The sequence below is a fragment of the Capra hircus genome, chromosome 23 (assembly GCF_001704415.2).
Source record: "Capra hircus breed San Clemente chromosome 23, ASM170441v1, whole genome shotgun sequence".
Lineage (NCBI taxonomy): Eukaryota > Metazoa > Chordata > Mammalia > Artiodactyla > Bovidae > Capra > Capra hircus.
In genome coordinates this window covers 22,781,364-22,806,874 of record NC_030830.1, presented here as the reverse complement: position 1 = coordinate 22,806,874, position 25,511 = coordinate 22,781,364, and the positions used below count along the sequence as shown (strand labels likewise).

Below are 25,511 nucleotides of genomic sequence, written 5' to 3'. Positions count from 1 at the left end.
CAGGCAAGAATATTGAAGTGGGTTGCCATTTCCTCCTCCAGGGGATCTTCCCGACCCAGGGATAGAATCTTGCAGGTGGATTCTTTACCACTGAGCCACCTGAGAAGCCCAGACACGTAGGAGGGACTATATATATTTGCATTTAATGAATGAATTGATCAAAGAGCCTCCCTTCCTCCGGTGATAAATGAGGGGCTGAGTTATATCTTTCAGATCCCTCCCAGTTCCAACACCCCAAAACTCTAATCTAGTTACCCAAGTCACCAACCTGCCACCTTCAGCTCCAAACCAGCCTTTTCATAGAAGTGTCCTTTTCTGAAGAAGCAGGTGTACAGCCCATTGTCAGAAGCCTGGACCCTCTGGATGCGCACAGCAGCATATCCCTGGCTGAGGAGGTCCCCCACCAGCGAGGTCCGCCCCGCATAAAGAGCCATCTGCTCCTCCTTCTGCTCCTGTCGGTTCTGGTAGACGAACACGGCTTCCAAAAGCTTGGAGCGGAACCACCTCAGCTCCATGTCCTCTGCACTCACAGCAGGAAATAGGGAGCATGGCAGTACAGCTTCTCCTCCCAGCACTGCCACAATAGGGTGCAAAGGGCCAATCACCCGGAACGTCTCTGTGGACACAGAGACAGCAGTGAGAGAGGAGGAGAGATGCAGACCCAGGGCAGGGGACGCACAACATCAGGTGGGAAGGCCCCAGGCTCGGATGAGATGACCACTGGACTGATGGATTGAGCCTGACGACTCCAAATCTGGGCAACAACTCTGATCACATTTTTGTGACCGAGAAACAGTTTCAAGGAGAATCCCTCACCCTCCTGTTCTCCTGGCCCCAGGCCGTTCTGTGAAGGCCCTCAGCGTGAATATGCAACAGAATCGTCATGAGATCAAGGGAATCACAACTGGCAGGGACCCCCTTCACCCTCAGGACACCTTCTGATATAGCAGGTCTGGGGTGGACCCAAGGAAATGCCTTTGTAAACAGTCCCTGGGAGGCTGATACTGATGCTCCATGGACCACACTTTGAGAACCACAGCTCTATCCTGCCCCACACTCCTTGGGCAGGACTGAACCCTGAACAAAGTACATACCCAGGGTCTAGGTCAGAAATTCTTGATCATCAGCCACAACCAGGAGCTACTCTATTCAAGCCCTAACTTTATCATGTGTGTTCAAGACTTTCTCCTCAGCTCAAATGTGCACTAAAACCCAGATCCAAATGCTGTTTTCATTAAAAAGCTGCCTTTCTTCTCATCACCCACAGGAACCCGTATTTACCCCACTAACATCTTCCTAGAGCCTTTGTCCTTCTGAGACCTGGTGGATGGGTCACAACATGACCCCTGTGCGAGACAGCCCTGCCGGATCTCTGAAGAAAGATTTCAGCTGCTCAGAGTTGGCCTGAGTCACCATCGTCTCTCACCTGGAGGACAATGGTACACTGGGCTCCCTGGGTCTCCTCTCCCCACTCCCATGGGGTGAGGGCCCACGATCAGCCCCTCACCATGAAGGACAGGCCACTCTTAACAGCTGCACACCTTGTCCCTGCTCGGCTCAAAGCCTTGCCATGGCTCCTCGGTCCCCTCAGTGGACCTCAGGCACGCTGGGGTTGCCCCCCGGGGCCTCCCTGACTCCTACTCCTGCTTTCTCCCTCTCACACACTCTGCTGCAGCCAGGACTTGCCTCCACAGTCCTTTGAGCATTACAGGCACGCAGGCAGCTTTGCACTGGCTGTTCTCTCCTGCAGAAACCATCCTTCCACCAGAACAGTCACAGGCTCACCCCCTCCTCCAGGTCTTTGTTCTCCTCTCACTGAACATGCTGGCTCTTGCTTCCCACCTCCCCACCGCTGGCTGCCTCCCTCCACCCTCACTACTCCACTGCCCCTCCTCTCATCTCTTACAACAAACTGTCAATTACAGTCTTCTGTGCATTTCTTACTCACAGCCTCCTTCTACATTGTAAGCACTATAAAGATAGAATCTGTCTGTTTTGTTCAAGTACACACCTAATGGACTTCCCTGGTGGCTCAGATGGTAAAGAATCCGCCTGCAATGCTGGAGACCAAGGTTCAATCCCTGGATTGGGAAGATCCCCTGAAATGGCAACCCACTCCAGTATTCTTGCCTGGAGAATCCACATGGTCACAGGAGCCTGGCGGCCCCCAGTCCACAGGGTCGCAAAGAGTCCGACACGACGAAGTGACTAACACTTTCACTTTCTTACTGGCACATTTTTGTTCTTTTTATTTTATACTGGAGGATAGCTAGTGGCTCAGTCAGTAAAGGATCCGCCTGCAATTCAGGAGACCTCAGTTTGATCCCTGAGTTGGGAAGGTCTCCTGGAGGAGATCATGGCAACCCACTCCAGCATTCTTGCCTGGAGGATCCCAGTGATCAGAGGAGCCTGGCTGAGGAGCCCAGTCCATGCTGTTGCAAAGAGTTGGACATGACTGAAGCAACTTAGCACACAACACATAGACATTTAACAATGTTGTGATGGTTTCAGGTGGACAGCAATGGGACTCAGCTATACACATATGTGTATCCATTCTCCCATGGTAACATTTTTCACAGTTGCCTTTTTTGCTGCAAGGCATGCATGACCAGGCATCCTAAACAGCTACAAACTTATGCCTCTGCAATGGAAGCATGATGTCTTAAACACTAGACCCCCAGGCAAGTCCTAATAGTTGACTTTTGAAAACATCATAATCTTCACATTAGAAACTGTCAAGGTCCCTTATTTTATGGTTTAGAGACTCTTCTCAATTATATAATTACAATTACTGCCTGGGGAAGCATCATAATTATTCTAGAGAAGGGGTTCCTCAAATGCCCACCCACTGTGGGTGGAGAGAGCCACCCACACAGCTCCTGGGGACCCACACAGGAAGGGAGTGGGGACACACTCACCTGTGGACCCCCCAGTGGGCAGCGGGAGGAGGAGGAGCAGGATGGTGAGGTGGCTGAGCCCAGAGCAGCGGGAGTAGTCCTCCATCTCCTCAGCGCTGGGGAGACACAGGGCAGGAGGCAGACCCAGGGCTGGCCCAGAGCTCAGGGACCCCGGTGGGGAGGAGGGCTCAGGGCCAGAAACAGTCCTGCAGGAGCAGAGCCCGCCACTGGATCCCTGGGCTGATAAGGTGCTGGGCTCCTGACAACTCTTGCCACCCAGAAAGCACTGAGCCTGGGCTCCTCCCAGCCCTGTGGAAGCCTCTGTGGGGCTAAACAACCACAAGGTTTGCTTGGGGAAAACGCCCTCCTTCTCTTCCCACCCCAATGACACCTGCAGCCCAGCCCACTCTGCCCAGAACACCAGGTGCTTCCTTTCCCAGCAACGGGGGCCCCAAGCTGGGACCATCCTGCATCTCCCCATTATTCATAACCACCAGCGACGCCGGTACATCAGTTATGTACAGAGACCCAGGTTCAGCTCCTCAATGTGAAGCACAGGCCAGCTCCCACTTGGGGCCCCACAAACACCCTCCTCAAGGGGACTGTGGGTCCTTCAGAGGCACTGTGTGCTGCCTCTGCTGCTGGGTTAGCTCACCTGCATTTCAACCCCACCCAGCCCTTTCCTGCAGGGACCAAGGACAAGGCCTGCACCCAGGTGCCCAGTCAGTCCCCACAGACAGCTTAATCCTCATCTGCACTGAATTTAAAGAAGATTTCTGCATTGGGGCTGGAGATCCCAGTGGAAACAGAGCAGCCAAAGAGAAAAAATGAGAAAAGACCCCAAAACACTAAATGTTTGAGGCAGGGGAGGAGGCAGCTTAGGGTCCTGGGAAGGACAGATACTAGGGGCTAAGCACTGAGTCCTCCCCCCAAGACTGGGCCCCTGTCTGCCAAGTTTCTCAACCATCTTCGTGTTATTCCTCTTCTGCAAAATGAAGATATTAACGGCATTTCCATCTCAAGGTTTTCATGAGAATCACATGAATTTATATTTGTAGTCACTACATGGAATTAGAAAACAACCTATTACTAGTAAGTGCTATAGCAGTAACACTGAAGCAAATGAGTGAAGGCACACCCCTCACTGTGGTGGTCCTGGGTCTCCCTAGAGCCACTGCACCATCCAGCACACCCACCCTGCCCCCAGCCCCGCCACCTGCTCAGCCTCCTCCTCAACCTTGCTGCTCCCTGCCTGCTCTTCTTGCCCACAGTGTCTTCAAAACCCACTTACCTGCTCTGAAAGGCCGGGACTTCAGGAGTGTCTCTAAGCTCAGCAGCATGAGAAGGTTCAGGGACCCTGGTAGACCCCAAATCTGCCCTCAGAATTCGCAGCTGAAGTTAGTCACTCAGAGCCCCAATCCTGGTCCAGATCCAAGTCTGAGTTCCTCGTGTCTGGGAGCAGGTGGTCCCAGGAGAGTGGAGAAGCAACAGAGCCCAGCCCAGGGTGTCTGCAGAGACCAGACCGTGGGACCCTCAGAAACAGTCCCAGACAGCTCAGTCCTCCCTTCTCTGGTTCCTTCACTATTGGAAAGTGAAACCTGGAAAAAGCAGTCCCAGCAGAGACTCTGCCCTGCCCTCTGGACAGTCACCTGGTTATCAAGAAGGAAACAGCACAATCGGAGCAGCAACAAGAGAGCGGATTCAAGTAAAGCTGAACCACCCTGAGGGGCACAGAGACCCACAGACTCGATAACCATTCTCGACAAGCGCTCCGCTCCAGGTTGACAGGCTTCTAACCTGCCAGCCAAGACTAACATCTAGCCCTTGCCTGGTCTGTTTGCACCACTGAAACAATTCCATGTCAGCTGGTAAACTGCGCAGAGAATGGCCCCCAGCCTGGCTGATTTTTCTTCCCCAACAGAAGACCCAGGAGCTCTCACAACCTGGCCCCCCATGGGTTAACCTCAGATATCAGGAGCTTCCAGGACCAGCTCCAGGCTGAACGGACAGTGCCCTAAGGCTTGTTAAGATTGTGTATCACCCATGGCCTGGGTGCAGCCATCCAGACCCCCTCTTGGCCCAGTCCCAGTGAACACCAGGCAAGGCCTGACCCTCTGGTCTCAAAAAAAAAACAAACGAACCCAAGGAGACTGGCTCTTCCTCTCCAGCTCATCCCATTCTACATTTTCCTTACCTGGTAAAGGGCACCTGTGTTCACTCAGTTTTCTCTGCCAGAAACTTGAGGGGCATATTTCACACCCCACTCTCCCACCCAGTGTGCTTCCAAAATGTTTAAGATTTTCCACAAATTCACGTCAATGGCCAGAACATACTTCCAGACCGCCATCAATTCTCCACAGTCTCGAGGAGTAATCTCCTCGCGGGTCTCCCACCCCATCTCCAGCCCCACCCCCTCCAGTTCATTTTCCTGCCAAGGTCATGAACCTCTTATTGTTAGTAAGTCCTGTCACTGAGGACACTTAGTCCAGACCCCTCACAGAGGAGGGAGGGGTTAGAGCTGCAGGGAGACTGCCCCCCCCCACGTCCTCCCCCAGCCTTCAAAGCCAGCCCGGCCCACCCCCAGCTCCACACAACTCCACAGGAAGCAGGAGCAAGCAGGGACCTTGGACTCAGAAATGTCCCAAGGTTTTCTGACCAGAAAGCTTATCTCACCAGCCCTTTGAGTCCATGTTGGGAGGGGGAATGGGCGGGAATGACAAAGTGGAGGGAATGTTTAGCACACTGCAAGGACACTTGAACACAGTGGCAAGATGGACAAAAGCGGCCACCTTCACTGCCAACCCCCCCACCCCCGCTCCCGCCAAGGCATCAGGGTCCTGTGCCAGCTGCTTTAACAAGAAAGACTGCTCACTGGCCACAGATGATTTTTCTTTTTCAAATTATAAATTATCCTAATGTTAGTGGGGTTATCCTAATTATATTCAAATTACAAGTTATCCTAATATTAGTGGACTATACAGTCCATGGAATTCCCCAGGCCAGAATACTAGAATGGGTAACCTTTCCCTTCTCCAGAGGATCTTTCCAACCCAGGGATCGAACCCAGGTCTCCCACAGTGCAGGCAGATTCTTTACCAGCTGAGCCACAAGGGAAGCCCAAGAATACTGGAATGGGTAGTCTATCCCTTCTCCAGCAGATCTTCTCAACCCAGAAATCAAACCAGGGTCTCCTGCATTGCAGGCAGATTCTTTACCAACTGAGCTATGGGGAAGCCCTTTTTTCAAATTACAAATTATCCTAATATTAGTGGGATTAATATTTTACTTTCCTTTTTAAAACACATAACAGATCTAAGCCATAAAACAAATGTGAATGTAAAATGAGTTGTAATTTTTAAACGTGACAGTTTATAAAAAGGATTAAATCCCTTTTCTTAAAGACATGATTAATAAATTAATTGACAGTGTTAAGGTGAAAAGTTCACTGTATTGCAGGAAAAAGCTGAACAACTGTTTTCTGCTTATTTACTTAAAGACACACAAACACAAGCACACACTAAGTGATGGGTTGTTTTGACTTTACAGTTTTTCCTTTCTTCTCTCAGCACAGTGATCCTGGCTGGTGAGCAGGCTTTGCCCTGGAAGTCTGCTGGGCAGAGCACAAGGGCACAGCTGGGGCCAAGACCTTCCTCTGAACCTGAACTTCTGCCCCTCCTCTGAGTAAAAACAGCTCCTCCCAAAACAGGCTGTCATCTCCAAAACTAGAATATCCAGCAAAGGCAGCTCAGGACACCCTTAGGCCCCTCAGTCCTTCCTGAGAGTGAGCGCTGCCCAGCCCACCAGAGATCAGCTGCAGAGCCCACCTGGCCCACAGCACCAACCCCACCACCCTCTGAGTAGACAACACACTCTGATTCCAAAGTCTGAGATTCCTTCCAGGGGACGTATCTCCCACTCAAGCCCTGAGATGCGTAAAAGTAAAGGAGGGAGACAGTCTTATAGAAAATGTTATAAGTTTTATTACTTCGATGAATAACAAAAGAAAATAAAAGATTAGAAGGAAAGGAACCAGAAAAAGATAGTGCAAGAGAGGGAGGGAGGCAGAGAGGGAGGGAGGGAAGAAGCAAAAAGGTAGGGGTAGGATCCCCCTGGCATTCAGCCCTGGCAGGTCTGCCCAGAGTGTGTCAAGCACGTTCCCCAGTCACTGAGATGCCAGTGAATTTTGCAGAGATGCAAAATTTCCTTCCCTGGAGAAGGACATGGCACCCCACTCCAGTATTCTTGCCTGGAAAATCCCATGGACTGAGCAGCCTGGTAGGCTACAGTCCATGGGGTCGCAAAGAGTCGGACACGACTGAGCGACTTCAGTTCAGTTTGCAGAGATGAGTTACTGCACTGCCCACATGTGTGACTCACTCAGTGACCTGGGAAGTATTTACTCACTCTCCCAATCCCATAGGTCAAGCCCACCCATGGCCAAGGGTAAATCAAGCAAGTCCTGCTTGGAGGCATTTGAGTACCAACTTCTGAGAAAGGACTGAAGTCCTGACCCTTTGGCCTCCATCACTGAGAGAATCAGAGGAGAGAGGTCTGGGGCAATAGAGGCGGGAGAGGCCTGACCAACCCTGAGAGGCTGGTTCTAACAGTCCCTAGGATGCCCACCCTGTTCCTTCATGGCATCTCCACAGGCTGAGTCGTGGGCTAAAGCCCTGAGGCCAGGCCCTGCCGTCTAATGATGTCACCAAATACTCAGGCACACTGTTCACCCAGTGCCAATTTTACTCTGAACAGCACATACTTTATTATAATCCTCAGAGGAAAGTCTTACTTTCTTCACTTTACAGCTGAGATGAAAGACTCAGAAAGGGACCTGCCCAGGGTCGTGCCTTTGTGTGTCAAACCCACAGGTTCCAGGCCCCCCTAAACCTCAACGGGAGCTCCCAGTAAGGGGCAAACCTGCCCCAGGAGTGCCCTAGGAATCTGGGGGCAAGAAGGGAGGCAGAAGAAATGTTAGAAGTTCTACTATAAATGCTCTAATTGATCTCTTTTAATACGTTATTTGTGTTGGTTTTTATAATCTGTACATTTGTCTATGTTAGGCATATGTTTAAAATACGTTACTGAAAGGAGTGCATGATCTAGAAAGTCTGGAGACCCAAGCTCCAAACTTTCGCTCCAGAAATCCTCTCTAAAGCAGCAGGTTTCATTCAGAGAGGGAGGCAGCAGCACCACCCTGTAGCAGCTGCCTGAGAGGCAGCCCAGAAAGAGGACGCTGCCTGGGTGGGAGGAGAAACCCGGGGCCGAGAGCCAGACTGCTCCGCTGGGTCAGCCCAAGTTCCGCCGGGTTCTGCTGCCCCCTTGTGGCCAATGCGGTGGACTGAGCAAGGGCTTCTCTGGCGAAGGACGCCAAGGGAGAGAAGGAAAGGAGACGCAGACAAGGAATGTTAGAGAAACGGACACTGACACAGGAAACCAGACACAAAAGACTGCAGGCTACAGAGCTCCTCGCATATGAAGTTAAATAATGCGCAGAGTGTGTCTGTCACAGAAGTCAGATGAGGGGGTCCCTGGCTTGCTGCAGAGTTTAGGGTTGGGGACCTGAGGGAGAGTCCTGGGGTGGGGAGAATTAATTCAAATACTTATTGACTTACGGAAGAGTTAGCTCTTATTTATTTTATTTATTACTTTTATTTTATTTGGTTATTTTTAATAACATAGCATTGTTTTAAGAACAAAAACTGAGTTCCCACAGGACAGTGTCACGACAACATCAGCATCTCTGTCCAACCCGGTCCCCACTCACCAGTCTATGCCCCAAGGCTCCCCAGCCTTACTGTTCCCCTGAAGTCTGAGAAGGGAGGATCTCCCCCTTCATGGGCCCCTCCGCCAAACCCCTTCTAATTACATGTTCATGAGACCACGCACGCGTACACACACACCCTGACTCTGCAAAGGCCCAGCCTTGGGTCTGCCATTTCCTCCAAACAGAATTCTTTCTTCCTTCACCTGCCCCCTCCCCTTTCACCTCTCCCGGCATCCCTGATAGAAACCTCAGGACACACTCCCCACAATCACTGGCTCACTGGGCATTTGTTGACAGCCACGGCAGGCATCTGGGGAAGACAAAAAGGCAGGCGCAGGCAGCCTCACACCCTGGCCATCTGACAGGACTCATGGTGAAGCGGACAAAATCACAAAACAAGAGAACGTTCAGGTACACCAAACATAAGACACACCCAACGGAGGCCCTGGGCAGAGCTGCTGAAGAAGTACTCTGTTTCAGCTTTGATTCCCAAACTCCAAAATCCTGGAACTAAGCTGAAAATTGGGCTTCCCTGATAGCTCAGTTGGTAAAGAATCTGCCTGCCAAGCAGGAGACACCAATTCGATTCTTGAGTGGAGAAATCCTCCAGAGAAGGGATAGGCTACCCACTCCAGGGTTCTAGGGCTTCCCTTGTGGCTCAGCTGGTAAAGAATCTGCCTGCAATGCAAGAGACCTGGGTTCAATCCCTGGGTTGGGAAGATGCCCTGGAGAAGGGAAAGGCTATCCACTCCAGTATGCTGGCCTGGAAAATTCCATGGACTGTGTAATCCATGGGTTCGCAAAGAGTCAGACATGACTGAGCGAATTTCACTTTCACTTTCAAGCTGAAAATGGCTGGTCAGAGCCTGACCTCTCAGAAGAGACATCTTTCTTGCTGAAAAGACTCAGATTGCTGGGTAGAGGGAGAAGTTAAAGGCTGAATCCCAGAAGGCAGGGAGGTGAAGATGAAGCTGCGAACTCTACCCTCCAGGTTCTGCTGAGAAAGAGCACAGTCCAGAGTGAGAAGAGAATGTCTTCCCCACCACCCCACCACCCCCACCCCCAGCCCTGCCCGGGAGAAACTCAGTCCTGGTCTAGCCCCTCCGAGGACAGGAGGGAGAAGAATGAGAGATGAAGGGTCTCAGCAGGAAGCAGAGCTCCACTGAGAAGTTCAAGGACAGAGCTGTAAAGAAGAGGCTGTTTATGAGTGAGGGCTGGGTGAAGGGAACAAAGGGGAGTCTGAGGCACTGGGAAGCTTTATAGCCCCCATCCCATGTGCACACACACACACGTGAGAGGACAAACGGAGGAGCCTGGACACTGACAGGGACACAATGTGAGAGAAATACCCCATCCTCTCTCCTTCTCACAATGAGTCTCCCCCTAGTGCCTACCATTGGCCAAACCCAATGAGAAGCTACAAGCAAATCCCCCCTCCCTCACTCCCTCACGGGTTCAATCCCTGGTCCAGGAAGATCCCACATGCCAGGGGGCAGTAAGTCTGGGTGTCACCACTACTGACGCCTGCAGGCCTAGAGCCTGTGCTCCGCAAGAAGAGAAGCCACGGCGGTGAGAAGCCCGCACACTGCAACAGAGAGTGACCCCTGCTAGAAAGAGCCCCGCGGGCAGAAACAAAGAACTAGTCAGCCAAAAATAGAATAAATAAGTTATTCTTAAAACAAAATAGCTCCAAGGACTAATGTGAGCTGGCAAGGTTGCAGGATTTCAGATTAACAGACACACATACAAAAAGAGCCATCACCCTGAGGAGGCTTATCAGCACCCTATAAATCTTCACAGGGCAGAAGACGCTCCTTTCCAGCATGCAGGCGTGGGGACCCCAAACCCACCACAGTTCTGTGCACCCCTGCCTCTTTCTCTGAAGAGAGCACAGGCCAGTCAGCCCCACCGGCCCCACCATGCACAATGACTGTGATGGGAGCAGAGGGCTCAAGGCCACGGCCCTGGACTGTCTTGGGCTCTGTGGACCCCAGACCTGCACTTCCTTCAGTCGGCTTGTCCTTCAAGACCGCCTCCATCAGCCTTTACCTTTATTATAAAATGTTTTAAGCTTATGAAAAGTAGACCAAACAGTATAAAGATGACAGTATAATAAATGCCCACCTCCTAGCCTCAGCCATGTTTACTCCCACCCACTTCCCCCTCCTACTGGATTATTGTGAAGCAAATCTCAGGACTCATATCATTTCATCTACCAACATGTCTGTTTCCTGGCATTTCATACCCCAGGAAAAACAAGGCTTCCTCTTTGATAGCATCACTCAGTTAATATTTGGAGAAGAGACTCAGAAGGTTGGAAGCAGGAGAGCAGCAGGAAGACCACAGCAAAGACCCAGGCAAGACCAGGGAGGGGCAGAGCCTCTGCCAGTCCCGTTTGGGCCCCACTGCTTTGACCAGTTGTGCCATGTTCAAAATGGGCATAAAAAGGGGTCAGGAGGGGATTAATTTGAAGGCAAAAGTGACTGGATTGGCTGGTGAACTGGATATGAAATGTGAGAGAAAGAGGATGATTGCCAGCTATCTGGCCTGAGCAATAAGATAACAGCTTTGTCAGGATGGGTGCGGGAGGGTGGAGGGTGATGCAGGGAAAGCTGCTGGAGCAGGGAAGCAAGAGTGTGGATTTAGACACGATTCTGTGGACTTCCTTACTAGATATCCCAGCAAGAAGATGTGGAGGACGCAATTGAACATGTAGACCTTGAAATCTGGGCTGGAGACATCATTGTGGGCTCCAGGACCATCTGATGGTAGCCGGAGCTGTGGGGATAGAGAGCCACAGGGCCTCTCCCCAGGGCTTCCACCGCTAATGTTCACACCACTTCCCATCACACACAGGGCTCTACTGGTAACTGTCAGGATCTCCCACCTGGATGGGGAACCTCTGGAAGGTAAAGCATGGGAGGCCAGAGATCCTTGAGTGCAGACAGATTCTCTCCTACCACCCAGAGTTGGGTCAGGCTCAGAGACCCCACGAGGAACGTGGGCCATGGGTGGGCAGCCCTTGACCCTCAACTGTACCAGTCTGGGGCCCGGGACACAAAGGAGTCACTGCCAACCTCAAGGTCAGCACAGGCCGTGAACTGGAGAATTTACCTACTACCCCAAACAGCCAGGAATGGCGGTTTATGAGCAGACCAGGCCAGCCTGGTGGTCTTAGCACCTCCAGCTGCCTCCATCACAGGTTGCAGGCAAACCACTCCCTGCCCACACCACACATCTTGGGGCCCTCGGCTGCAGCCTTTCTAGACCACCCTCAGCTGCTCCAGTTGCCAGCAGTTAGCAGCCTTCCAGATGTGACCGCCTTTCCTCCACCGTCACTGAACAGTTCAGCCTCTGGGTCATTGTCTTCTCCTCATCCCACTCTTACTCCCATTCTTGGTGATCTCTCGTCAACCGAGGCAATCCACCCAGCACCCCGGCCTCACACCCTGACCCCTGTGTCTCCTCATCTCCACTGATGCTGTCCCCCCTGTGCTGCAGCCCCTGCCCCGTGGTCATCCCTTGCTCTTCTGGTTACCTGGACCGGTAATTAACCTCTCCATAATCTCAGCTTTAAGCCTCCCACCCTATGCTCAACAACCCCTGTTCTTTGCAAGTTGCTTTCTTGTGGGCCCTCTTGCCAACAATGATTCTACTCTCCGGATTTCCCACCCCTTTGCCCCTGATATGAGATACTGCCCTGTTCCAATCTTACCCCTCTTAAATTTAATGACCCATTGCTATAATAGCCACCTTGCAAGCTCAGTCTCCCTCACTCTCCCACATCATACCAGCCTGGCAAAAGCCCAGTTCTGGCTGAATCTAACTTCCCACCTCCTCCATCCCTGCACCCAAGCAGTTGAAGTGGTTGGATAAAAACATGGGGTATTTATCATCACAAACCTCAAGCTGGCCATTTTCTTGGCCACTAGATCACACACTGTCAAGGCGATTATTTCACATTTCCTTTTTCTTCATTACACACCCTCCCTCCTCTTCACTTTCAACTGATAACCAACCCTCCACTCAGGCACTGGACCCATCCCCTCTCACCTACTCAAAGATATTCTTTCAGCAAAAATCCATCTCCCACACCATCACCTTTACCTCTGCAGGGAATCATACCCATTACCAAACATGTTATACTTCCTATCTTAAAAAATAAATAAGTAAAAACCTTCCCTTGCACCCAAATTGAAATCTTTTGTACCATTTCCACTAAAACTATATATATATATATATATATATATATATATATATAGCCATATATGTATGAGATGATCTTGATGGCAAGAAGGCTATCAAAGGTATTAGAATCTTGTCAACTTGAGGCTCAAACTCACCAAATATGGGACAAATTAAGCATCAGTCAAAATAATCACTGAGAGGGATTAACACTCATTAAATGGATTTATTCATAATTATACTAAATAAAAACTCATTTGTTACCTTTGGAGAATACTAGAGAATGAACTCATTATTCTGAAACATGGTAAAATGAAGAGTAAAGTAAATGCCTTTCCCAAATAATTCATACTGAAAGAGTAATTAAGGTATAATTTCTCTGTATAAATAAAATAACAGAGACAAAGTGGTAGAATTAGAATATCACCAGTTTACAACCCCTAATAAAACCATGGACCCAGGCAATGCTTATCAATGACTGCCAACTAGAATTATATGCCTCCTAGTGGAAAAACACAGCACAAACACTACCTATGATGTATCCGTGCCTAAAAATAGATTCTGAATCATATCAAGCCTTTAAATTTTACTACCAGCTTACAGGGGAAAAACGAGGGAGGCAGAGGAAAATGGTCAATGGCACAGGGTTACAATTAGCAGATTTTAGAATGTGAAAAATTCTACAGGAAACAAGCCATTTCTTCAACAAATAAATGCCAAGGAAAGAAAGATTAAAGGATACTTAAGCTTCCAATCTAACCAGGAGAAAAACACCAAACTAATATTAAAAGAGGGGCATCCTACAAAATATTTAACCAGTACTCTTCAAAACTGTCAAGATCATCAGACACAGAAAAGTCTGCAAAACTGTCACAGCCAAGAAGGGCCCAGGGATATAGGAATTACATGTAATGTGATATCTGGGATGCAATCCTGGCACAGATAAAGAGCAATAAGTAAAAACTAAGAAAATCCAAAGCAATTATGAACTTTAATGATAATTTATCAATATTGATTCATTAATTATAACAAATGTACTTTACTCATAAGATGTTAATAATAGTGAACACGCTGCAGGGTCCTTGACTCTATACTATGACTTCAATTTTCTATCAAACTAAAACTGTTCTTAAAAACAGTTCTTCTTAGAAGACAGAGAGACTAAAGAGACACACCAACCAAAGGCAATGAGTGGATCTTGTTTTGACCCTGATTCAACCAAACAAACTGCATATGTATTCATTAGAAAATTTGGGAAACTTCAACATTGCACATTTTAGGATATTAAAGAATTATTGAAAATTGATAGACATAATAACACTATGGATATGGATTTTTTGTTTTCGTTTGGCTGTGATAGATCTTTGCTGCTATGCACGGGCTTTCTCTAGTTGTGGTGAGTCAGGGCTATTCTCTAGCTGTGGTGCACGGGCTTCTCACTGCGGTGGCTTCTATTGTTGAGGAGCACCAGCTCACGGGCTTCTCATTGCGGTGGCTTCTATTGTTGAGGGGCACCAGCTCACGGGCTTCTCATTGCGGTGGCTTCTATTGTTGAGGGGCACCAGCTCACGGGCTTCTCATTGCGGTGGCTTCTATTGTTGAGGGGCACCAGCTCACGGGCTTCTCATTGCGGTGGCTTCTATTGTTGAGGAGCACCAGCTCACGGGCTTCTCATTGCGATGGCTTCTACTGTTGAGGAGCACCAGCTCTAGGGCTCGCAGGCTTCAGTAGTTGCAGCTCCCAGGCTCAGTAGTTATCCCACAGGCTTAGTTACCCCACAGCATGTGGAATCTTCCCAGACCAGAGATCAAACCCATGTCCCTTATGTGCTGGCAGGTGGATTCTTAACCACTAGACCATCATGGAAGTCCTGTGGATATATTTAAGAGCCCTTATCCTTAAAAGATACAGAAATATTTATCATAGAAATACGAAGCAACCTAGATGTCCATCAGCAGGTGAATGGATAAGAAAGCTGTGGTACATATATACAATGGAGTATTATTCAGCCATTAAAAAGAATACATTTGAATCAGTTCTAATGAGGTGGATGAAACTGAAGCCTATTATACAGTGCAAAGTAAGTCAGAAAGAAAAACACCAATACAGTATAGTAACACATATATATGGAATTTAGAAAGATGGTAGTGATGACCCTATATGCAAGACAGCAAAAGAGACACAGATGTAAAGAACAGATTTTTGGACTCTGTGGGAGAGGGTGGGATGATTTGGGAGAATAACGTTGAAACATGTGCATTATCATATGTGAAATAGATCACCACTCCAGGTTTGATGCATGAGACAGGGTGATAAGGGCTGATGCACTGGGATGACCCTAGGTGATGGGATGGGGAGGGAGGTTCAGGATGGGGAACACATGTACACCCATGGCTGATTCATGTGAATGCATGGCAAAAACCACTACAATACTGTAAAGTAATTAGCTTCCAATTAAAAAATAAATAAATAAAATATTTATCATAGAAATAATATAATGTCTAAAACATCCTAGACACTATATTACTTCTGTGGTATGGAGACACACAGTTTGTTTAACCGTTCACCCTTTGCAGGTCATTTGGGTTGTTTCCAGTTTGGGGTTGTTAGGAATAAAGTTGCTATAAACATTCTTGTACAAGTTTTTGTGTGAGCGTAAGTCTCCATTTCTCTGGAATGAATGTCTAAGAATGCAATTTCTGGGTTATAAAGTAATTACATGTTTCAGTTCAGTTCAGTTCAGTCGCTCAGTCATGTCTGACTCTTTCCAACCCCATGGACTGCAACATGCTAGGCCTTCCTGTCCATCACCAACTCCCAGAGTTTACCCAAACTCATGTCCATTGAGTCGGTGATGCCATCCAGCCATTTCATCCTCTATCGTCCCCTTCTCCTCCTGCCTTCAATCTTTCCCAGCATCAGGGTCTTTTCAAATGAGTCAGTTCTTCGCATCAGGTGGCCAAAGTATTGGATTTTCAGCTTCAACATCAGTCCTTTCAGTGAATACTCAGGACTGATCTCCTTTAGGATGGACTGGTTGGATCTCCTTGCAGTCCAAGGGACTTTCAAAAGTCTTCTCCAACACCACAGTTCAAAAGCATCAATTCTTTGGTGTTCAGCTTTCTTTATAGTTCAACTCTCACATCCATACACAACTACTGGAAAAACAATAGCCTTGACTAGACAGACCTTTATAGGCAAAGTAATGTCTCTGCTTTTTAATATGCTGTCTATGTTGGTCATAACTTTCCTTTCAAGGAGTAAGTGTCTTTTAATTTCTTAGCCAAGCCAAGAAATTATATGTTTAGTTTTATTTTAAAACAGAACAAGACCCTGCCAAGCTATTTTCACAAATAATTTTTAGTATAAATAAAACATTGCATGAAACCTACTTATTCTAAAATATTATTTATTGTTTATCTAAAGTTCAAATTTTATTGAGCATCTTGTATTGCTATTGGCTAAGTCTGACATCTCTACTCCCAGGTGATGTCAATGCTCCTAGTTTGAAAACTACATTTTAAGTAGTTGGGCTCTAATCTGGTTCTTTTTCATAATTATGAAAATTTTTGAACATAAAATAGGTAAAAACAGTATAATGAACTCTTCATACCCATATTCTAGAATTTTCAACTTTCTCTCTTTTACCTCATCCATCCCTTAATTTTCCCTGAACTATTTTGAAGCAAATTCTGGTCATTTTGTCATTTTACCCCCACAAATTTCAGTGTGCTATTCTAAAAAATAGTAACATTTTCTGAAATAAATTCAACCCCATAATCACAGTATTAACAATACTCTTGTGTTCATTGAAAAAACTGCTTTTTTCCCATTGCACTTTCTTGCCTAAAGAAGGCATAGATTTATTGATCACATAATTGTGGGTTTATTTCCTGACTATCTCTCCCTTTCCATCAATCTAAGTATCTGTTTTGTGCCAGTACCATTATATTTACACTTGATCTTAGGCAAAAGTCCAAGAAGCTCCAAATCATTGCAGATGGTGACAGCAGCCATGAAATTAAAAACACTGGCTCCTTGGAAGAAAACCTATGACCAACCTAAACAACATATTAAAAGCATAAAAGCATAGACGTTACTTTGTTGACAAAGGTCTGTCTAGTCAAAGCTATGGTTTTTCCAATAGTCATGTATGGATGTGAAAGTTGGACCATAAAGAAAGCTGAGCACCAAAGAACTGATGTTTTTGAACTGTGGTATTGGAGAAGACTCTTGAGAGTCCCTTGGACTGCAAGGATATCAAACCAGTCAATCCTAAAGGAAATCAGTCCTCAATATTCATTGGAAGGACTAATGTTGAAGCTGAAGCTCCAACACTTCAGCCACCGGATGCAAAGAACTGACTTGTTGGAAAAGACCCTGACACTGGGAAAGATTGAAAGCAGGAGGAGAAGGATGACAGAGGATGAGATGGTTGGATGGCATCACCAACTCGATGGACATGAGTTTGAGCAAGCTGTGGGAGTTGGTGGTGGACAGGGAAGCCTGACATGCTGCAGTCCATGGGGTCACGAAGAGTCAGACATGACTAAGTGACTGAACTGAACCAACCATTATGTTTTGATTACTGTAGTTTTGTAGTATGGTTTGAAATCAGAAAGTGTGAGACCTCCAGCTTGTTCTTCCTTCTCAAGATTGTTTTGAATATTCAAGATCTTTTATGTTTCCATCCAAATTTCATAGTTATTTGATCTAGTTCTGTGAAAAATGGCATTGGTATTTTGATAGGGATTGCATTGAATCTGTGGATTGCTTTGAGTAGTATGGCCATTGGAACAGTTAATTCTTTAGAGATGCAGATGTAGAGAATGAACTTGTGGACACGGTGAGGGAAGCAAACGGTGGGCCGCGTTGAGAGAGCAGCATTGACATATGTACACTGCTGCTGCTGCTGCTAAGTCACTTCAGTCGTGGCCGACTCTGGGTGACCCCATAGACGGCAGCCCACCAGGCTCCCCCGTCCCTGGGATTCTCCAGGCAAGAACAACACTGGAGTGGGTTGCCATTTCCTTCTCCAATGCATGAAAGTGAAAAGTGAAAGTGAAGTTGCTCATTCGTGTCCGACTTAGCAACCCCATGGACTGCAGCCTACCAGGCTCCTCCGTCCATGGGATTTTCCAGGCAAGAGTACTGGAGTGGGGTGCCACTGCCTTCTCTGATATGTACACCACCATGTGTGAAATAGATAGCTAGCGGGAGGCTGCTGTATAACACAGGGATGCAGCTCTATATTCTGTGATGACTTAGAGAGGTGGGATGGGGGAGCAGAGGTGGCAGGGAGGTTTAGGAAGGAGGGGATATATGTATATTTATGGCTGATTCATGTCGTACAGCAGAAATGAACAGAACATTGTAAAGCAATTACATTCCAATTTTTTTTTATTTTAAAAGAGACAAAAAAACAAAACAAAAATGCAACATTAATCCTTCTAATCCGTGAGCACAATATATCTTTCCACTTGTTTGTGTCATCTTCAACTACTCTCATCAGTCTTATGGTTTTCCATGTACAGGTCTTTGACCTCCTTTCAGTTCAGTTGCTCAGTCATGTCCGACTCTTTGAGACCCCATGAATCGCAGCATGCCAGGCCTCCCTGTCCATCACCAACTCCCGGAGTTCACTCAGACTCACATCCATCGAGTTGGTGATGCCATCCAGCCATCTCATCCTCTGTCATCCCCTTCTCCTCTTGCCCCCAATCCCTCCCAGCATCAGAGTCTTTTCCAATGAGTCAACTCTTCGCATGAGCTGGCCAAAGTACTGGAGTTTCAGCTTTAGCATCATTCCTTCCAAAGAACATCCAGGACTGATCTCCTTTAGAATGGACTGGTTGGATCTCCTTGCAGTCCAAGGGACTCTCAAGAGTCTGCTCCAACATCACAGTTCAAAAGCATCAATTCTTCAGCGCTCAGCTTTCTTCACAGTCCAACTCTCACCTCCATACATGACCACTGGAAAAACCATAGCCTTGACTAGACGGACCTTAGTCGGCAAAGTAATGTCTCTGCTTTTGAATATGCTGTCTAGGTTGGTCATAACTTTCCGTCCAAGGAGTAAGCGTCTTTTAATTTCATGGCTGCAATCACCATCTGCAGTGATTTTGGAGCCCCCAAAAATAAAGTCTGACGTTGTTTCCACTCTTTCCCCATCCATTTCCCATGAAGTGATGGGACCAGATGCCATGATCTTAGTTTTCTGAATATTGAGCTTTAAGCCAACTTTTTCACTCTCCTCTTTCACTTTCATCGAGAGGCTTTTTAGCTCCTCTTCACTTTCTGCCATAAGGGTGGTGTCATCTGCATATCTGAGGTTATTGATAGTTCTCCTGGCAATGTTGATTCCAGCTTGTGTTTCTTCCAGCCCAGCGTTTCTCATGATGTACTCTGCATAGAAGTTAAATAAGCAGGGTGACAATATACAGCCTTGACATACTCCTTTTCCTATTTGGAACCAGTCTGTTGTCAAACGTCCAGTTGTAACTGTTGCTTCCTGACGTGCATATAGGTTTCTCAAGAGGCAGGTCAGGTGGTCTGGTATTCCCATCTCTTTCAGAATTTTCCACAGTTTATTGTGATCCACACAGTCAAAGGCTTTGGCATAGTCAACAAAGAAGAAATAGATGTTTTTCTGGAACTCTCTTGCTTTTTCCATGATCCAGCGGATGTTGGCAATTTGATCTCTTTAGGAAGGTTTATTCCCCTGTTGGTGAGCTGGGACAGAGGCAGAGTGGTTAGATAGCTTGCTAGGTTCAACCTGGGACCGAAGCCAGGCCCTCAGCAGTGAAAGCCCAGAGTTCTAACCACTGGACCGCCATGGAATTCCCTGCCCATTTTTAAACTTTCATTATTGACTCATAAGAGTTTCTTTACATATTCCAGATACAAGTCCTTTATCTGAATTGTTGTTGCTTGGTCTCTAAGTCATGTCTGACTCTTTGTGACCCATGGACTGAAGCACACCAGGCTCCTCTGTCCTCCATTATCTCCCAGAGTTTGTTTAAATTCATATCCATTGAGTCAGTGATGCTATCTGATATATGATGTTAAACATTTGCTCCCATTCTGTTGCTTGTCTTTTCACTTTCTCAAGGTGCCATTTGGAACACAAAAGTTTTTAATTTTGATGAAGATCAGTGTTAGTATTTTATTTTGTTGCGTGTACATTTGGTGTCATATGTAAAAACATCATTGTCTAACCCAAGATCTTAGGCACAGATAAGCAAGAAGTGGCTTGTGCACCTTCTTGACATTGTCGTTAAACCTAGCTTCTGCCCACCACACTATAGGTTCCCCTTCTACCTAACCACTCTTTCTCTGACTCTGTTACCATTTCCTCTTTTTTCTCTCAAGTTCCAGCCTAATGCCCCAGACTACTTTCCACAAAAAGTGTGAGGTCAAGAAGATGGCAAAAATGGAGAGTTTAAGCTCTTTCCACTCAGGTCTTCTTCTGTTTGCACGAGAAGCTTGGTGTCTTCTTATTTTCCTTTCCCGTCTTGTGATTAAAATCTACTCCTCAGTCCAAGTCAACAACCCAGACAGCGCAAAAGCAGGAACTTTTCATACTAGATTTCCTCTGCTTGAGGTCTCTACACCCACAGCTGTCTCCTCAACCAAGAAAAGTGATGGAAAAATGAAAATGGCATGCATAGAACAGCGGGACAGAATAGAGGACAGGCAACTCACGAAAGAAGAACCATGAACAGCCATTAAACAGATGAAAATAATGTTAACCCTATCACAAAATGCAATTTAAAACAACAATAAAGGACTTCCTTGACAGTCCAGTGGTTAGGGCTCAGCACTTTCACTGCCATGGCCCAGTTCAATCCTTCGTCGGGGAACTAAGATTCTGCAAGCTCTGTGACATGGCCAAAACAAACAAACCAACAAATAATTTTGTTTTCCTTTTTTTATTGACTGATAATTGACATACAATATTATATAAATTGGCTTCCCTGGTGGCTCAGAAAGTAAAGAATCTGTGTGCAATGCCGGAGACCCAGGTTCAGGGTCTACAATACAGTGATTCACAATCTGTACATGTTATACTCCATTTATAGCTGTTATAAAATATTAGCTCTATCTCCTGTGTTGTACAATATATCCTTTGTAGATTATTTTATACATAATAGTTTGTACAATGAGATATTATTTGATCTACCAAGGTGGCATGGATTCTGACTCCCAGGGTTGGTGAAAGTAAGGACATATGCAGACATTACTGCCAAGTATGAAGTCCTAGGATTTCCCTGCAGCCTAATGGTTAGGACTGCTGTGGCCTGGGTGGGTTCAATCCCTGACTGGGGAACTGAGATCCCACAAGCTACGTGGGGTACCCCGTCCAAAAAAAATAAAGATAGTATAAAGTCCTGTACTGCTTTCTAAAGAATGACCCTTAAGTACAAAAACTTTAAAAACAAGTCTACTTATATATATAAGTAGATATAAGTGGAATATAAGCAATCTAAAACTTACTAACATTGTTTTGTTTTCACTGAAGCTCTTTATGGCTATTCTCTATTTACAATCAGACAGAAAAAGATCCCCTTTAAAATCTAAGTTCAAAATGGGGAAAGATCTTTAAAATATACACAAGAAATAATAGTACTGGGGGTGGACATCTGTCCTGTGCGTGGTCATGAAAGGCTTGTTTTAGAAAGATGTGACTAGACCCCCGCCGCGGGTCCCAGCAGCTCGGGCGGCGGGAGGAGCGGCTGCGGTCAGGCTACTCAGCTTCGCGAAGGCTCTCGGCGCGCCGCGGCCGTCAGGCACACGGCTCTCGCCCGCCCCGTCGCCACGACGCCCAAGAGGAAGGTCAGCTCCGCCGAGGGGGCGGCGAAGGAGGAGCCGAAGAGGAGATCGGCGAGGTTGTCAGCTAAACCGGCTCCTGCGAAAGTGGAAACGAAGCCCAAAAAGGCGGCGGGAAAGGATAAACCTTCAGACAAAAAAGTGCGAACAAAAGGGAAAAGAGGAGCAAAGGGAAAACAGGCGGAAGTGGCCAACCAGGAGACTAAAGAAAACTTACCTGCAGAAAATGGAGAGACTAAAAAGAGGAGAGCCCAGCCTCTGATGAAGCAGAAGAGAAAGAAGCCAAGTCTGATTAATAACCACACACCGAGTCCTGTCGGTGGTCCCTGTTTCCCTCCTTGTACAATCCAGAGGAATATTTTTATCAACTATTTTGTAAATGCAAGTTTTTTAGTAGCTCTAGAAACATTTTTAAAAAGGAGGGAATCCCACCTCATCCCATGTTTTAAGTGTAAATGCTTTTTTTTAAGAGGTGAAATCATTTGCTGGTTGTTTATTTTTTGGTACAACCAGAAAATAGTGGGATATTGGATACGGGAGGCTTTGATTATCTTGGGTGTCAGCTTAACATTCCATAGATGGGGGGTAGCTTTTATATCCTATAATACAAAAGCATACTAAATGACAGTTTGGAGTCAGTTGTGCAGTTAATGTCTTGAACACTTTAAATTACTTCTTTTCCCATATTGTTTTGGTAGAATTATTTCCTACAGAAAACCACTTTTTGATCTTGGCTCTCTTGGTCAGAATTTTGTGCACTATACTATAACATCTTTGGTCGTGGTAGTCCAGTTTTCCTAGTAACTTGGTTAATGTGCTGTGAACGATTGACAGTTTGGGTATGTAGTGTATATGATATTAAATTGTGAATCAGTGGGACTTAAGATGTAACAACATATCAATATTTGAAGATATTGGTACTTGATATCCTGTTAAGGAAAGTTTGCTCCAAATTTTAAGCTGGAAAGTCACTGGAATAACTGTTAAGAATCACAGCTACATGATATTTTAGATTTCTGGTACGTATGTGAAGAATTGGGTACAAATTGAAATGTCTGTGTAGTGATCCTCAAAACAACCAATAAAATCTCAGTTATAAAAGAAAAAAAAAAAAAAGAAAGATGTGACTAGTGCCGGACACTATTTAACCTCAGTTCAGTTCAGTTCAGTCGCTCAGTTATGTCTGACTCTTTGCGACCCCATGAATCGCAGCACGTCAGGCCTCCCTGTCCATCACCAACTCCCGGAGTTCACTCAGACTCATGTCCATCGAGTCAGTGATGCCATCCAGCCATCTCATCCTCTGTCGTCCCCTTCTCCTCCTGCCCCCAGTCCCTCCCAGCATCAGAGTCTTTTCCAATGAGTCAACTCTTCGCATGAGGTGGCCAAAGTACTGGAGTTTCAGCTTTAGCATCATTTCTTCCAAAGAAATCCCAAGGCTGATCTCCTTCAGAATGGACTAGTTGGGTCTCCTTGCAGTCCAAGGGACTCTCAAGAGTCTTCTCCAACACCACAGTTCAAAAGCATCAATTCTTCGGCGCTCAGTGAGTGTTTAAAATATGTCATATTGAAAAAGGAAGCGGACTTACAACTAAATATATGTCCTAATTCTTCTCAAAGCCAAACAATATTTTTTAAGTCCATCCTTTGACCCTTCAACTCGGTAGTTCCTCTTCTTGGAATTTAGCCTAAGGAAATATTTAGACAACCATTCAAAGACATATGTTCAAGAACGTGTATTACAGCATGGTTTCTCATAGTTTTAAAGATTGAGAGCCACGTAAATGCCCTACAATAGGAAACTGGTTTCAGTGAACCAGGGTTCCCAAACAGTGAAACGCTAGGCAACCATTAAGAATGATGCTGGCTCATGCGTCCCCTGGTGTGATGCACTCTGAGGACACACCATCACTTCTGTGGGATTCCTGGCCAAAAATGCATAAACTGAAGAAATACTAGACAGACCAAAACTTAGGAACAGTCTGCAAAATAACTGATCTGTATTCTTCAAAAGTATCAGTATAATAAAAGACAACGCCTAAGGAACTATGTTTTTAATGTGAGTTTTGCTGCATCACTCAGTCGTGTCCCACTCTGTGACCCCGTGGACTGTAGCCCAGCAGGCTCCTCTGTCCATGGGACTTCCCAGGCAAGAATACTGGAGTGGGTTGCCATTTCCTTCTCCAGGGGATCTTCCCAACCCAATGAATTTACATACCAAACAGAAATAGGTTCACAGACATAGAAAACATATTTATAGTTTCCAAAGAGGAAAGCAGGGAGGGATTAATTAGGAGTTTGGGATTAACACATACACACAACTAAATATAAAATAGATAACCAACAAGGACCTATTGTGTAGTATGAAGAACTATGCTCCATATTTTGTAATAATCTATAAGGGAACAGAATCTGAAAAATTATATATATATATATATATATATATATACACACACACATATACCTGAATCTTTGGCCTGAAACTTTGGCCACCTGATGCGAAAAACTGATTCACTGGAAAAGATCCTAATGCTGGGAAAGATTGAAGGCAGGAGGAGAAGGAGATGACAGAGGATGAGATGATTGGAGGGCATCACTGACTCCATGGACAAGAGTCTGAATAAGCTCCGGTTGTTGGTAGACAGGGAAGCCTGCCATGCTGCACTCCATGGGGTAGCAAAAAGTTGGACAGACTGAGCAATTGAACTGAACAGATGCCTGAATCACTTTGCTATACACATGAAACTGATACAACATTGTAAATCAACTATATTTAATAAAAAGAAAAAGAAACTATCTTTTTATCCTATTAAAATAAAGGAGACCAAAAAGACATGACAAATAAACGCAGTGCATGATCTTAGATTAGATCCTGGACTAAGAAAAAATAAACTTTATAAAGGACATTATGGGGCAATTGGCAAATTTTGGACATGGACTATAGATTAGATAATAGTAGTATATCAATTTAAGTTTCCTGCTTTTGATAGCTGTACCGTGGTTTTGTAAAAGAAGGTTCTTGTTCTTAAGAAATTCACACCAATGTGTTTATGAGGAAAAGGATATATTGTTCCCAGTGAAAGTGTTAGTTGCTCAGTCATATCTGACTCTGTGACCCCATGGACTCTAGCCCGCCAGACTCCTCTGTCCATGGAATTCATGAGGCAAGAATACTGGAGTGGGTTGTCATTCCCTTCTCCAGGGAATCTTCCCAAGACAGGGATCAAACTCAGGTCACCTGTGTTGCAGGACTCTTTATCTATCATCTGATCCTCCCAGAAAGCCCATATTATGTGTGACTTTCTCTTAAAGGCTTCAGAAAAAAAAACCCACTAATGTGTAATTAGAGAAATAACAATAAATGTGGTCAAATTATATCAACTGGTGAATCTGAGTGAAGAATATCTTGGGATAATTTGTGGTATTTTTGCCTCTCTTCTGTGAGTTTTAAATTACTTCAAAATAAAGAGTTTTAAAAAATAGAAAATTTAAAAAAAAGAACAATGCTGGCAAAGTATACTCATTGGCAAGGAAAGATACTCAGGGTGCGCCAGTCTGGGCCATGGGGCCTTAATGCTGGAGCTGTGCATAGCTCTGGATGACACCTCCGGCCACCCTGGACTCTCAGTTCCCTGAGCTACTAGAGGAACTGGGTGTGTGGCTGAACCCAAAGCCATCCTGGGTTGACTCAAGAAGGCTGGTTGAGTCAGGGCCCTGAATTCTCCTTTGTGATTTTAATTATTCCACCTTTTAATTCAGTGACCGGCATTCCTTGCATCCCAGGGACATCTGGGTGGAGGGAGGGCGACGTGGAGGTAGGAGAATTCACCCAAATG

General features: G+C 46.1%; 1 protein-coding gene and 1 pseudogene across 4 annotated transcripts in view; one reads left to right on the top strand and one right to left on the bottom strand.

Moving 5' to 3' along the window:
* The window catches only part of LOC102173052 (butyrophilin subfamily 1 member A1), a 38,183-nt gene extending 33,515 nt beyond the window's left edge, over nucleotides 1-4,668 (bottom strand). For 2 of the 4 annotated variants that reach the window (XM_018039114.1, XM_018039117.1), the window contains exons 1-3: nucleotides 4,189-4,668; nucleotides 2,919-3,103; nucleotides 269-616 (exon numbers count right to left, since the gene is read on the bottom strand). In XM_018039114.1, the coding sequence (XP_017894603.1) occupies nucleotides 269-616; nucleotides 2,919-3,003 (433 nt within the window). In that variant the 5' untranslated portion in view covers nucleotides 3,004-3,103; nucleotides 4,189-4,668. The remainder of the gene's footprint in view (nucleotides 1-268; nucleotides 617-2,918; nucleotides 3,104-4,188) is intronic. The other 2 variants (XM_018039116.1, XM_018039115.1) reach the window with 2 other exon arrangements.
* On the top strand, nucleotides 5,216-22,662 carry LOC102174968 (annotated as a pseudogene).